The sequence below is a fragment of the Pipistrellus kuhlii genome, unplaced genomic scaffold (assembly GCF_014108245.1).
Source record: "Pipistrellus kuhlii isolate mPipKuh1 unplaced genomic scaffold, mPipKuh1.p scaffold_m20_p_19, whole genome shotgun sequence".
NCBI classification, from domain to species: Eukaryota; Metazoa; Chordata; class Mammalia; order Chiroptera; family Vespertilionidae; genus Pipistrellus; species Pipistrellus kuhlii.
The window spans coordinates 20,758,316-20,771,939 of NW_023425504.1; the positions used below are offsets into that span (position 1 = coordinate 20,758,316).

At 38.8% G+C, this 13,624-nt stretch overlaps 1 protein-coding gene across 10 annotated transcripts in view; it reads left to right on the forward strand.

Moving 5' to 3' along the window:
• The window catches only part of CUL4B (cullin 4B), a 77,692-nt gene that overhangs the window by 25,986 nt on the left and 38,082 nt on the right, over positions 1 to 13,624 (forward strand). For 3 of the 10 annotated variants that reach the window (XM_045583557.1, XM_045583558.1, XM_045583561.1), the window contains exons 2-3: positions 2,182 to 2,733; positions 4,823 to 4,938. In XM_045583557.1, coding sequence (XP_045439513.1) covers positions 2,182 to 2,733; positions 4,823 to 4,938 — 668 coding nt within the window. Of the gene's footprint in view, positions 1 to 1,147; positions 1,372 to 1,721; positions 2,734 to 4,822; positions 4,939 to 13,624 lie in introns of those variants that run through there. The other 7 variants (XM_036443299.2, XM_036443300.2, XM_045583562.1 and 4 more) reach the window with 6 other exon arrangements.

Consider the following 13,624-nt stretch of genomic DNA (forward strand, 5'->3'; position numbering starts at 1 on the left):
CCGCGTCTTTTTGGCAACCCCCGCTTTAAGACCCAGCATGAACGTCAATTCTTCTGTGAAACTCCATTACAAAATTCCCCCAAATTTCTTGTTTCACCTGTTTCCGCAGCAGTTTGTACACCTGTTATAGTAGTATATGGAAATTAGTCTTGAAACACTCTTACCTCAATGGCAGGGCCTTGCATAGCTTCTGGCATATAAAGTCTTTCAATACGTGCTTGTTGCATGTTTCTCCAGTTAGAACAATCAACAGGTTTGACACTGTGTTCTCTCCTCGCAATGTTCTCAGGTTAAATAAAAACTCCCAAAGTTCTCAGGTTAAATAAAATTTACAAGGTTTACCATTTAGCAAAATTTAGAGGTTTGTTCTTATGAGTAATCAAAAATTTGGGTCGTGGAATACAATGATAGAAAATATTGTTTTAATATTTTAACCAATATTCTCCTTAAGTCTCTCCTTCTAGACAATGTATATGAGCTAAGATTTAGTAAAATTAAATGCCTTTGTTTAGTCTGTATACTACTGGGTTAATGGCTGATGGGTCGGGGTGGTCCTGGGAATTGTGGGGTGGGGTGTGTGTATTTGCGGGGGGGGGGGGGGAGTATGTTAGTTACCTTCCTATTTGTCAGCCTTAGAATGCATCCTTAAGTTTGGCTTGCCATCTTATAAAATGCTCCTGGTAAGAAGGAAAAAGGGTTCGCAGCTGCATAACTGAGAAAGATATAAAAACTCAGACCCTATTCATTAGGTCATTGGTGTCCTTCACATAAGAGAAACAATTCACAGCTCAACCAAAACCAAAAACTCCCCTTCTCGCTATCTCAACTGTTTTCCCAAGCCTATCGTGACATTCCTCCCTAGCAGCAGACGTAGTGGTATGCTGTTTTTATCCACTTCGGGTTACTCCTTTCCCTCACCACTGCCACTCCTTATTCCTTTATCTCTTGCAAAGTTTCCATTCTCCTTTCCCTTACTCCTGACTTCCTCCCTTTCTCCATCCCTCTTTCCCTCCTCCCCTCTTTTCCCATCCAGCTCACCCCGCCCCTCACAGTCACCACCTTCCCTCCCTTTCGGGATCCGTCCGGATCCCGTCTCCCACCACCTTTCTCCCCCCGCGCGCGCCGGCCGGCGTCCGCGGAGCTCCAATCAGTGGCTCCGAAGGTGTCTCGAAGGCCCGCCCCCTCCGCCAGGGCCAAAGCTCTCACCCTCCCCCCCTCCCCCACACCCCCCAAGTCCTGCGGACCTGGGGGCTTCTGGATCTGGGAGCTATGAAAAGTATCTCTTCAGTCACTTCCGGTAAGGACGCCGCGGCACGGAGCTGCCCGCGGCCCGGGACCGTTAAGGAGCCAGAGGGAGTTTCAGGGAGCAGGGTGAGGAGAGTGCCGCTTGGCTTGGGGGGGAGGGAGTGAGAAGAGGGAGCCGGAGAGTGAGAAGGGGAGCGGGGAGAGAGAGGGGGAGCGGGAGAGGGAGCAGGGGGGGGGCAGGAGGGCGAAAGGGAGGCGGGAGAGTGCGAGGGGGAGCGGGAGAGTGAAACGGGGGGGGGCGGGAGAGCGAGCGGGCGAGAGCCCTAGAGTCCGAGCGTCTAGAGCACCCCGGTAGCCGCTCTCCCGCCGCCTGCCAGCTCCTCCGCCCCCCTGGAGACCGCAGTGCTTCTCCCCACCCTCCTCCACTCTCCGGTTCAGACACCGCCCCGCTCCCGCGGCCGCGTGACCGGAAGTAGCGCCATCTTTAGCCGCTCGTGCTATTGACAATAACAAGCCTCAGCTCGCTCCCCCTCCCCCCAGCCAGGGCAGCTCCCCTCCCTCCTAGAGGGAGAGGGGGGGCGGAGCTGCCGCCTCACAGACTCACTGAGTCGCTCCTGCAGCAAGGGGGGGAGAGAGAGACCGAAAAGCAGGAACGGCGGACGGTTTGGCCGTTTACCTGTCTGCCTTCTCATTCGCTCTCCCCCCCTTGTTCTGCTCGCTCCCGGTGTCAGCCTATCCGCCTTCCCAAACCCTCCCATTCCCCCGGTGCAGCCCCCCCTTCACTTTCCTTCTCGTCCTCTGTGTTTCTCCTCTCTTCTTTCTTCCCTTCCCCCTCCAACATTGCCACCTTCTCCCCTACACGCACGCAAGGCACCTAAACGTAGGTTTTTGATGCTCCTCTGCCTCTTGACCCCGCTATTTTCATGTTTCCAACAGGTTTTTCTTCCCCCAATCCCTCAGCTGCTGCTGCTGCTCAGGAGGTCAGATCTGCCACTGATGGTAATACCAGCACCACTCCGCCCACCTCTGCCAAGAAGAGAAAGTTAAATAGCAGCAGCAGCAGCAGTAGCGGCAGTAACAGTAGTAACGAGAGAGACGACTTTGATTCTACCTCTCCCTCCTCTTCTACTCCTCCTTTACCACCTAGGGATTCGGCATCCCCTTCAACCTCGGCTTTCTGCGTGGGGGTTTCGTTGGCTGCTTCCAGCCACGTACCAATACAGAAGAAGCTGCGCTTTGAAGACACCCTGGAGTTTGTAGGGTTTGATGCGAAGATGGCTGAGGAATCCTCCTCCTCCTCCTCCTCATCTTCACCAACTGCTGCAACATCTCAGCAGCAGCAGCAACTTAAAAATAAGAGTATATTAATCTCTTCTGTGGCTTCAGTGCATCACGCAAACGGCCTGGCTAAATCTTCTACAACCGCCTCTAGCTTTGCTAACAGCAAGCCTGGCTCTGCTAAGAAGTTAGTGATCAAGAACTTTAAAGGTAACCAAGGCTAAAATCCATAATCACCTAAGATTTTGACACTTGAGAGTGGTCACGTGCCTATTTATATTAATATATTAAACAGAATAGAGGTGGCCTAATGTTTTATGCATAATCAATGAGGTGGAGGGAGGTCCTTTTTTGGGTAGAGGGTTCATTTTCCGGGGGTGGTTGGTATCCTTGTGCTGAAGCACACACCGGGTGTTTCTGTGCAGGATTTTGAGATCTATCTCAGTTTGTTATAGCTAATCTGTTATTCCTTATAATATTGACATTCGGTATGAGTGATCCGGACTTTATAGGTGAGAGATTTATATTCTAAAGAGCTTCCTTTATTTCAGGTACACAGTCTTAGCACTGCTGGAATTTTTATTTTTGTGCTCCAGTAGGCCACATTCTCAAGTTTCTAGAAATGCAGGTAGCAATGATGATCATTTCATGCTCAAAGATTTATAGTTAGATTCATAATGTTGAGTACTATATTCTTGAAACTCATTGTGGAAACAATATTTGGAGAGAAATATTTATGATCTCTGCATTTCTTTCCAAAGGTAGGGTTTGGAAGTGAAAAATGCTATATATACTCAGAAGTAGTAACTCTGTACCACTAATCAAAAGATAGGAAAAATTACTATGCCTATATTTTACCATTAAAATGGTTTTTAAAGTACTGACCTGCAGCTTTTCAGAACATTTGTTCATTTTTCTGTTTGAGATATGTGATTGAGAGTATTATGAATACATTGATAAAAGTATAAAATTAGCAATTTAAAGAATGTCAATTGAGCTGAATTAGTTTGCATCCGTTGGCTGTGTTTCTGTTTTTCTGACTTTTTCAACAATCTTAGCTGGCAGGTAATAGATGCTAAACTGTTAAATGGAGAAGTAAATGAATGAACTAAAGTAATTACCATATTAGTGCCTTGTGACTATCAATATTGGGAAAATAGATTTTTCATGCTTGTGTTTTCAACATTAATTTAGAAATCTGGAATATGCTTTATTTTGTCTCAAGTAGAGGGTTATAGTGTTGTTTATTTTTAACCTTTTTTCCTCCCTATCACTCCTCTTCCATTCCCAGGCTCTCAAGAGTGTGTTGTAATCTTCCTGGTTTAATAGTAGACTTTTCTGAAGTAGATATAAATTATAATTGACTAATGTGTTCACTGTTTCACTTAAAATACATCGATTTATAGCCAAGCGTCTTTAAATGGATGAGCTATGATCCTAATTGTATTTGCATACTGGTTTTGGATTTTTTTTCTCTTCCTCTTAAATAGAAAACACATTAAGGCATTTAGATGTTTTAATTTGAAAAAAATACTCTTTGCTAATAAATTAAAGCCTGGATTAACATGTTCCTTTCTGAAAATGCTACATAGGTTCTGAAGGCATTGGGGTGTTTTAATTTTTAAAAATCTCTCTGTGCTCAATGTAGTTTAAATTCAAACCTGAATTAAAAATGTTTGTCTCCATTTATGTAGACCCTGCATAAATGTGGGGGCCAAACAGATTTGGATTAGAATCCCAATTTTGCTACTGACTGACTATAGTGACCTTGGGCAAACCTTACTAAATAAATCTTCCAGCCTCAGTTTTCTCAGTTGCAAAATAGGGAAAAAGATAACTATTTCAAGGCATTATTAGGAAAATTAAGATGTTTATAAAGTACCTTGTATATAATAGGTTCTCAGTATTTTAAAACTCAGGTATAAAATTCATGTTGACTGACTGAAGTTTTACACAAGATGGAATAAGATCAGGATTGCTTTTTTTATTTGTCATTCTTGAATTTTTATTTTTTGAAGCAATAGTCAAAAGTAGAAAAAAACTCACTTTCAGTTTTAATAGGTGTCTCAAAATGACTTAAATAATATTCTGCCATTTCACATTTTATTCTTTATACTAAGCCTAAATACAGAGATTACTTTAATATTTAGGTGTAATAATTACAAAGCTCACAATTTACCCTTAAAAAGTAGTAATACTATTGTATTTTATGGATCCTTCTGTTGCTCTGACAAGTTGTGTTGCTCTATCCTACATATTATTCTGATATCAACTTTATATATATATATATATTATCTAGATAAGCCTAAATTACCAGAAAACTACACAGATGAAACATGGCAGAAACTGAAAGAAGCAGTGGAAGCTATCCAGAATAGTACTTCGATTAAGTACAATTTAGAAGAACTCTATCAGGTATGTATTAATGTGGATAACCAGCTTTGGTCAGTGTAAAATGAGTTGGATGAATACAACTTTTACTTTGTTTTTACATTTAGAAATTTTTTCAATTTTAGTTTACACTTAATAATATTCTTTATTAGTTTCATGTGTATAGTATAGTGGTTAGACAATCATATACTTTACAAAGTATTCTCCCTAATATGGGTCCTTATGTAGCCTTTTGGTTCCCCTCAAAGTTCAATTTCTCATTAATATATATAAATTTACGCATACTTTAATAAGCTATGGGTGCAATCATATTGGTATAAATTGGGCTTATCTTGGACCCTTCTGATTATGATTCACAATTAGGAGTACTTTTGTATAACAGAGGTTTTACCTATGCCTGAATCCTAAAGATGAATTCTGGTGACATGTCATTCTGTTGTACTTGCTAAGTTGTATTACCTATAGGAAAGGCCTCAAGAAATGCAGATATTCTCCAAATACTTTGGTCTACTTCCTTCCTGTTAGCCTTTTTCCATTTCTTTTTCTTTTTGTGTTCTTCTTAGCCCTGGGACACACCTTACACAAAAAATGAGCTGCAGGTTTTAGCCCAGCAACTTGGCGTGAGGTCCAGGTTTGTTTTTCATGCTTAGCAAATGGGTCTGTACTTGAAGTGTTTAATTTAAATATACTCTTAAGGACAATTAATAATTTAGACTTCTTGCTACCAACTTATTTTGCCTTACTGAATTTTTAAAATTGATTTTATGGAAAGGAAGGGACAGAGAAACAAAAATCAGATGCCTCCCGAACACGCCCTGACCAGGAATCAAACCTGCTACCTTTTTGGTGTATGAGATGATGCTCCAACCAACTGAGCCATGTTGGCCAGGGCTGCCCTACTGTATTTTTTTAAATACATTTTTATTGATTTCAGCCGAAGCCGGTTTGGCTCAGTGGTAGAGCGTCGGTCTGCGGACTGAAAGGTCCCAGGTTTGATTCCGGTCAAGGGCATGTACATTGGTTGCAGGCACATCCCTGGTAGGGGGTGTGCAAAAGGCAGCTGGTCAATGTTTCTCTCTCATCGACGTTTCTAGCTCTCTATCTCTCTCCCTTCCTCTCTGTAAAAAAATCAATAAAAATATATTGATTTCAGAGAGGAAGGGAGAGAGAGAAACATTAATGATAAGAATCATTGATCGGCTGCCTCTTACACACTCCACACTGGGGAGCGAGCTCCCAACCCAGGCTAGTGCCCTGACTGGGAATCAAACCATGACCTCCTGATTCAATCACTCTCAACCACTGAGCTAGGCCAGCCGGTCTGCCTTACTATATTTTTGACACAACCAATTTAAGAAGTTATTTTGCATTATAGCATCAGCAGTTTTGTATTTTAAAAAAATATATTTTAGAGTCCAGTAGTTTGAGTTTTTGCATTAATGAGTAGCTTGTGAGAAATTATGTTGTTGGGTTGATCAGAATTCATAGTTTTATGATATATATGTTCATTTTTTCTATTTAAATATGTTTTTATTGATTTTAGAGAGAAAGGGAGGGAGAGAGAAAAACATGGATTGGCTGCCTCCTGCATGTTCAGATTCAAGTCTGCAACCCAGGCATGTGCCCTGACGGGATAGCAAACCCATTATCTCTTGGTGCATGAGAAGATGCTCAACCAACTGAACCACACCATCCAGGGCTCATCTGTTCATTTTAGTTGCAGAGGTAGTATGGTGATTGACAAATCCTAGATTAGGATCTAGTTTTGATTGCAATTACCCTTTTGATCTTGGGCAAGGAATTCAGCTTTAGTTTCCTCCTCTGTAACACGGGGGGGGGGGGGGGGGGGGGGGAATGCCTGTCCTATTTACCTATGGGGTTGCTTATAAGAATCAAATGTGAAAAATACCTTGAAGCACTATGATATAGAAATATAAGTCAAACTTAATTCATAAACCAGTGTGGCCTTCTCACTTGTGATTTGTCAATTGAGATCACCATTTCCTGTTGCTGTGAAAATTAAATGAGTCAATGCATGCAAAACACTAAGAACAATGACCAACACATGGTAATAATGCTATGTAATACCATATGCATTACAGTGCTGATATCTTATGGATTATAATGTTATGCGTTAGATAGTAGTAGTAGTACCTCAGCTATTGCTTCAGGATAAACCCAATTCATTTGGCTATGTTGTTAGATTCCTTACAAGGCTCCTGAGTTGTACAACAATAAAAGTAGAATTACAGAGTTAAGGGTTAGAAAGGCTATAAAATATAAAGGCTTATTTCTTATCTCATTTAAGCATTATAGAAACCATTTGTGAAGTAGATAGGATAGTAATTATTATTCTATTCTAACAGGGAATCTGAGTCTCAGGGAAGTTAAATAATGTACCCAGAGTCATATATTGGCACAGCAGGAGACTCAAACTAAGATGCCCAAGTTTCTATTTCTAGTTCAGTGCACTTTCCCTACCATGCTTCCTCACTAATACTCCAAAGCCTCTGTAGTGCAGTGTTTAAAGCAAATAGATTTACTTTAGGAGAAAAAAACTCATCATCAAAGCCGATTTTTTTCATTTGTGCATATATAGGGTGTTTTATTTGGATACACTGTACAGCACCTTTAATTTCTATGGTGTGGTATTTTCTTTAGTTCATTTTTATGACATTAATTTTGGTTGTTAATTTACCTTGTTACTTTACCTTGAATATTTTTTAGAGCTTTTAGGTTCAGAAATAGTTTTCCTGATACATTGATTCTGTGATATCCATTTATGTTTTAAGAGTTCATAGCTTATATTTTTATGTTTTTTGTTTCTTGTACTTCAGAATTATTACCTGCATTATTCTACCTAAAATCAGTGTTACGGTTTTTATTAGATATATTTTTATTGATTTCAGAGAGGAAGGGAGAAGGAGGGAGAGATAGAAACATCAATGAGGAGTGAGAATCATTGATCAGCTGCCTCATGCATGCCCTGGACTCGGTATCAAAACTGGGACCCTTCAGTCCGCAGGCCAACGCTCTATCTACTGGCTAGGGCAGAGTTGTAACTTTTCACTATTTGCTTTTTTCATAGTAATTTACTACAGCTGCTAAAGTAAATTCAAAAGCTAGTTCTTCTTTTAAAATATATATGTATTTTGATTTCACACACAGAGAGAAATATCAATGATGAGAATAATTGATCAGCTGCCTCCTGCACGCCCCCTACTGGGGATCAAGTCTGCAAACCCAGGACTTTTCAGTCTGCAGGCCTACACTATCCACTGAGCCAAACCTGCTGGGGCTCTTTTGTTGTTGTTTTGAACATACCAAGATTTTACTGTAATATAATAAAACAAAATATGAAGCTTAGAGCTGGATCACTTGATCCTTTCTCTTCTTATCTCCTCCCAGTTCAAAATGCTTGCATCTCTTAATAGCTAGCATTCTCTTAGATCTGCAGTTAGGCTTAACGCATTCAAGCCTCAGCACAATCTTCTTTATAGTTTTAGCCTTTTTTCCAGAAAATCAGCTTAGTCTGCCCACCATAGCCACTCTGCTCCCTGTCATAAGGCACTTTTCCTGAGCATATAGATAATCCTTGCCCTTCTTGTACTATGTTACTCTGTGGGGTTGATGCTTGCCTTACTTCTTACACAAAGTTTGGCAAGTTTTAGGAACGTTCATCATGTTTGCGAGACTACTATCAGCAAGGAAAGGTCTTTTGTTGTTTTTTTACCATAATTTTATAAATGCTTCTTTGGATTCTAAGAAAGATTATTTTGAGATGTTCAAGTTCAAAAAAGGATAAATGAAGTAAAATTATTTCATATTATCTGGATTTCAGGTGTTTGATTTTGACCGGTTGAAATGTAATTTAAAATTGAAACAATATAGAAGTATATAGTATACCAAACAAAAGTTCTCCAAACCTCTCATTATCCATCCGACCCTCTATCTCTTATGTCACCATTTATTTGACATATATATATATATATATATATATATATATATATATATATATGCAGAACTTTTTTCTGTTTATAAAATCGTTTTTGCTTTAAAGCTTAAGCATGAAAGTCCCTAGTGTGGATTGCATGTACTACTCCTAAGTTTTTTTGGTCTTTTTAAAATTTTTTATTATTTTACTTTTTTATTTTATTTATTATTATTTTTAAGGTATTATATGTGTACATATTTTACCAATCCTCCCCTACTTCCATACATGCCCTCCCTCCCCAGAATTTTGCATTCATTGGTTATGCTTATATGCATGCATACAAGTCCTTCGGTTGATCTCTTACCTCCCCCATATCTCCCTCCCCTCCCCACTGTAATTTGACAGTCTGTTTGTTGCTTTACTGTCTCTGTATCTATCTTTTTGTTCATCAGTTTATAATGTTCCTTATTATCAATAAATGAGTGAGATCATGTGTTTTTCTTTCATTGACTGGCTTATTTCACTCAGCATATGTTCTCCAATTCCATCCAGGTTGCTGCAAATGATAAGAATTCCTTCTTTTTATGGCAGCGTAGTATTCCATTGTGTTAGATGTACCATAGTTTTTTGATCCAATCATATGCTGACACAGCCACTTAGGCTGTTTCCAAATCTTAGTATTGTAAATTGTGCTGCTATGAACATATGGGTGCATATATCCTTTTTGATTGGTGTTTCTAGTTTCTTAGGTTATATTCCTAGGAGTGGGATTACTGGATCAAATGGGAGTTCCATTTTCAGTTTTTTGAGGAAACTATACTGTTTTCTACAGTGGTTGCACCAGTCTGCATTTCCACCAGCAGTGCAGGAGGGTTCCTTTTTCTCCAAATCTTTGCCAGCACTTGTCGTTTGTTGATTTGTTGGTGATAGCCATTCTGACAGGCGTGAGATGGTACCGCATTGTCGTTTTGATTTGCATCTCTCAGATAATTAGTGACTTTGAGCATGTTTTCATGTGTCTCTTTGCTTTACTTCTGTCTTCTTTTGAAAAGATTCTATTTAGGTCCATTGCCCATTTTTTAATTAGATCAATAATCTTCCTTTTATTAAGTTGTATAAGCTGTCTGTAGATATTGGAGATTAAGCCTTTATCAGTGATAACACTTGCAAATATGTTCCCCAATACAGTGGGCTTTCTTGTTGTGTTGATGGTTTCTTTTGCTATATAAAAGCTTTTTATTTTGATGTAGTCCCATTTGTTTATTTTCTCTTTAGCTTCCATTGCCCTATGAGCAGTATCAGTGAAGAAGTTCTTTCAGCATATGTCTGAGATTTTGCTGCCTGTGGATGTCTCTAGTATTTTTATGGTTTCCCATCTTATGTTTAAGTCCTGTATCCATTTTGAGTTTATTTTTGTGTATGGTGTAAGTTGATGATCTAGTTTCATTCTTTTGCATGTATCTGTCCAATTTTCCCAAAACCATTTATTGAAGAGACTGTCTTGACTCCATTGTATGTTCGTGCCTCCTTTGTCAAATATTAATTAAACATAGTGATTTGGGTTGATATCTGGATTCTCTATTCTATTCCATTGATCTGTATGTCTGTTCTTGTGCCACTACCAGGCTGTTTTGAGAACAGTAACTTTGTAATGCAGCTTGAAATCTGGTATTGAAATCCCTCCTACTTTATTCTTCTTTCTTAGGATTGCTGTGGCTATTCAGGGTCTTTTTGTTGTTGTTGTTGTTCCAGATGAATTTTTGAAGAGTTCTTTCTAGGTCCGTGAAATATGCCATTGGTTGCTCCTAAGTTTTTAATTTCTGGAAAAGAACATGGTCTTCTGAGTGCATTAGCAGTACTCAGAGGTAGTCTTTTAGAAGTGATTTTAATTTTTATATATATATATATATATATATATATATATATATATATATATATATATATATATATAAATAAAATTTAGGAGAGGGAGAGAGAAACATCAATGATGAGAGAGAATCATTGATCGGCTGCCTCCTGCAAACCCCATACCAGGAATAAGCCCAGGCATGTGTCCTGACCCTGAATCAAACCTCGACCTTCTGGTTCATAGGTCAGTGTTCAACCACTGAGCAATGCCGGCCTTGTCTAAAAGTAATGTTTATTTTATTTTTGTATTCCACACCCGAGGATATTTTTCCATTGATTTTCAGAGAGAGTAGAAGAGAGAGGGAAAGACAGAAATATTGATGTTTCTCTCACACCAATTGTTTGCCTCCCACACGCACACAGACGGGTCTGGGTTCTAGCCTGAAACCCAGGTACATGCCCTTGACCGGAGTCCAACCCAGGACTCTTTGGTCCGCAAGGCAATGCTCTATCCACTGAGCAAAATGGACTAGGGATAAAAGTTATTTTTTAAAATTATTTATTTTTGTTATCTTTTATTTTATTTTTTTAAAATATATTTTTATTGATTTTTTACAGAGAGGAAGAGAGAGGGATAGAGAGTTAGAAACATCGATGAGAGAGAATCATCGATCAGCTGCCTCTTGCATGCCCCCTACTGGAAACGTGCCCACAACCAAGGTACATGCCCTTGCTGAAATCGAACCTGGGACCTTTCAGTCCGCAGACCGACGCTCTACCACTGAGCCAAACTGGTTTCAGCTATTTTTGTTATCTTTTAAAAGTCATTTTTAAATGATATTATACCTGAGTATAATAATTATGTTTCCTTGACAACCTAGAACCCCATAAGAGTGAGGCAATGGTTAATGTTGTTTTGGTTTGGATTTCTTTTTGGTTAGTTGGTTTTTAATTGACTACAGAAAGGAGTATAATTAAATGCACTACTTTTTAGTTGATCAACCTGCTTTAGATTAGAGATGAGCCATTCATGATAACTCTGGGCAAGTTACTTCTCTAAGCCTTGGTTTCCACATTTAAAAAATGGAGAAAACTAACACAACCTATATGGCAAAGTTGTTTTAATTATAAATAAAATACTGGGAAAAATTACTTACTTCAGTGCTTGCTATATATTCCGGTGTCATGGATGTTGGTGGTGATGATAATAACAAATATTTGAGTCTTTAAAAAAGATATCTCTGTCTTATATTACATTTTATTATGCAACTCTTAAGCCACATGTTTTCAAATTCTAAATCCACACTGAGCCAGAACAGCTGGCTGAATAAAAAGATTATATTCTAAATATGTATCAGTAGATACCATTAGCCAAATTGGAAGTTAATAGAAAAAGAGAGGAGCTCTCTAGGAGCAGTGTCCCTCTGCGCTTTCTCAAGAATGTATCTTTTTTTTCCCCATGTGGTAGCTTAATAGAATTTTGCTATTGGCATGTGACTTTTTTTTACTAAATATTTTAAATAATGGGGTTATTTTCCTCATGTTCTCAGCCTTTGTATGAATAGCTGTGTAGTGTTTTTAAATCACCTACCATTCTCGGAGCTGGATACATCTGTATTTTTTCAGTTTTTTTTTTTATATATGAAAGTGTAATGCTTATTTATTTATTTATTTATTTATTTATTTTGGTTAATCATCACCCGAAGATATTTTTCCATTGATTTTCAGGGAGAGTGAAAGATAGGGAAAGACAGAGAGAAACATTGATGTGAGAGGAACACATTGATTGGTTGCCTCCTGCAGGGGACCTGACCAGGGCCTGGGTCAGGGAGGAGCCTGCAATCCAGGTACATGTCCTTGGCCTGAATTGAACCCAGGAACCTTTGGTCCGCAGGCCAATCCTCTATCCAGTAAGCCAAACCAGCTAGGGCAACGTTTATTCTTAATATAAATGCCTAGCTATTATCTTTAGAGGCAAGCCTAGTCCATTATGCAAATCTGGTGAAAAGAACTTCGTATTAATAACGGGAACTCTTGCTTGGTTAGCTTTTTTGTGAAATAACTCTTAAATAATGAACCTTTTTATAATGATTAAATGACCACAAGACAAGAAGCAGATAGTTTTTCCATTTCAGTATATAGGTTATTATCCATTGTAAAATCTGGTTGTTTAATTAAGCAGCCATTGGTTATAGGAGAGCAGTTAGATTCTTAGCAGAGATGGATACGTTCTATATTGTATTTTATGTACGTTTAACTTGTCACTCTGTTGGTGTTTTTAAGCTTAGTATATCATGTTATGTAATGCTCCTTATTTATTAAAGTATAATTGACGTATTTTTAGGAGTACAACATAGAGATTTGACATTTGTATACCTTATAAAATAATAATAATAAGTCTAGTTACCATCTATCACCATACAGAGTTATTACAATATTATTGCTATGTTCCCTATGCTGTACATTACATCCCCATGACTTATTTATTTTTTCACCCATCTTTTAAACCCCCTTCTCTCTGTCAACTATCAGTTCTCTGTAGGAGTCTGTTTCTGTTACTTTTTGTTTGTTTTTAGATTCTACAAACAAGTGAAATCATATGGTATTTGTCTTTCTCTGACTTATTTAACTTAGCATCATACCTTCTAGGTCCATTTATTTTGTCACAAATGGCAAGTTTTCATTCTTTTTATGGCTGATTAATTTTCTTGTGTGTGTGTGTGTGTGCGCGCGCGCGTGCGCGCGTGCGCGCGCGCACGGGCACACACACACAACCACATCTTTATCCATTCATCTATTTTTAAAAATATATATATTTTATTGATTTTTTTACAGAGAGGAAGGGAGAGAGAGAGAGAGAGCTAGAAACGTCGATGAGAGAGAATCATCGACCATCTGCCCCTTGCACACACCCCTACCGGGGATGTG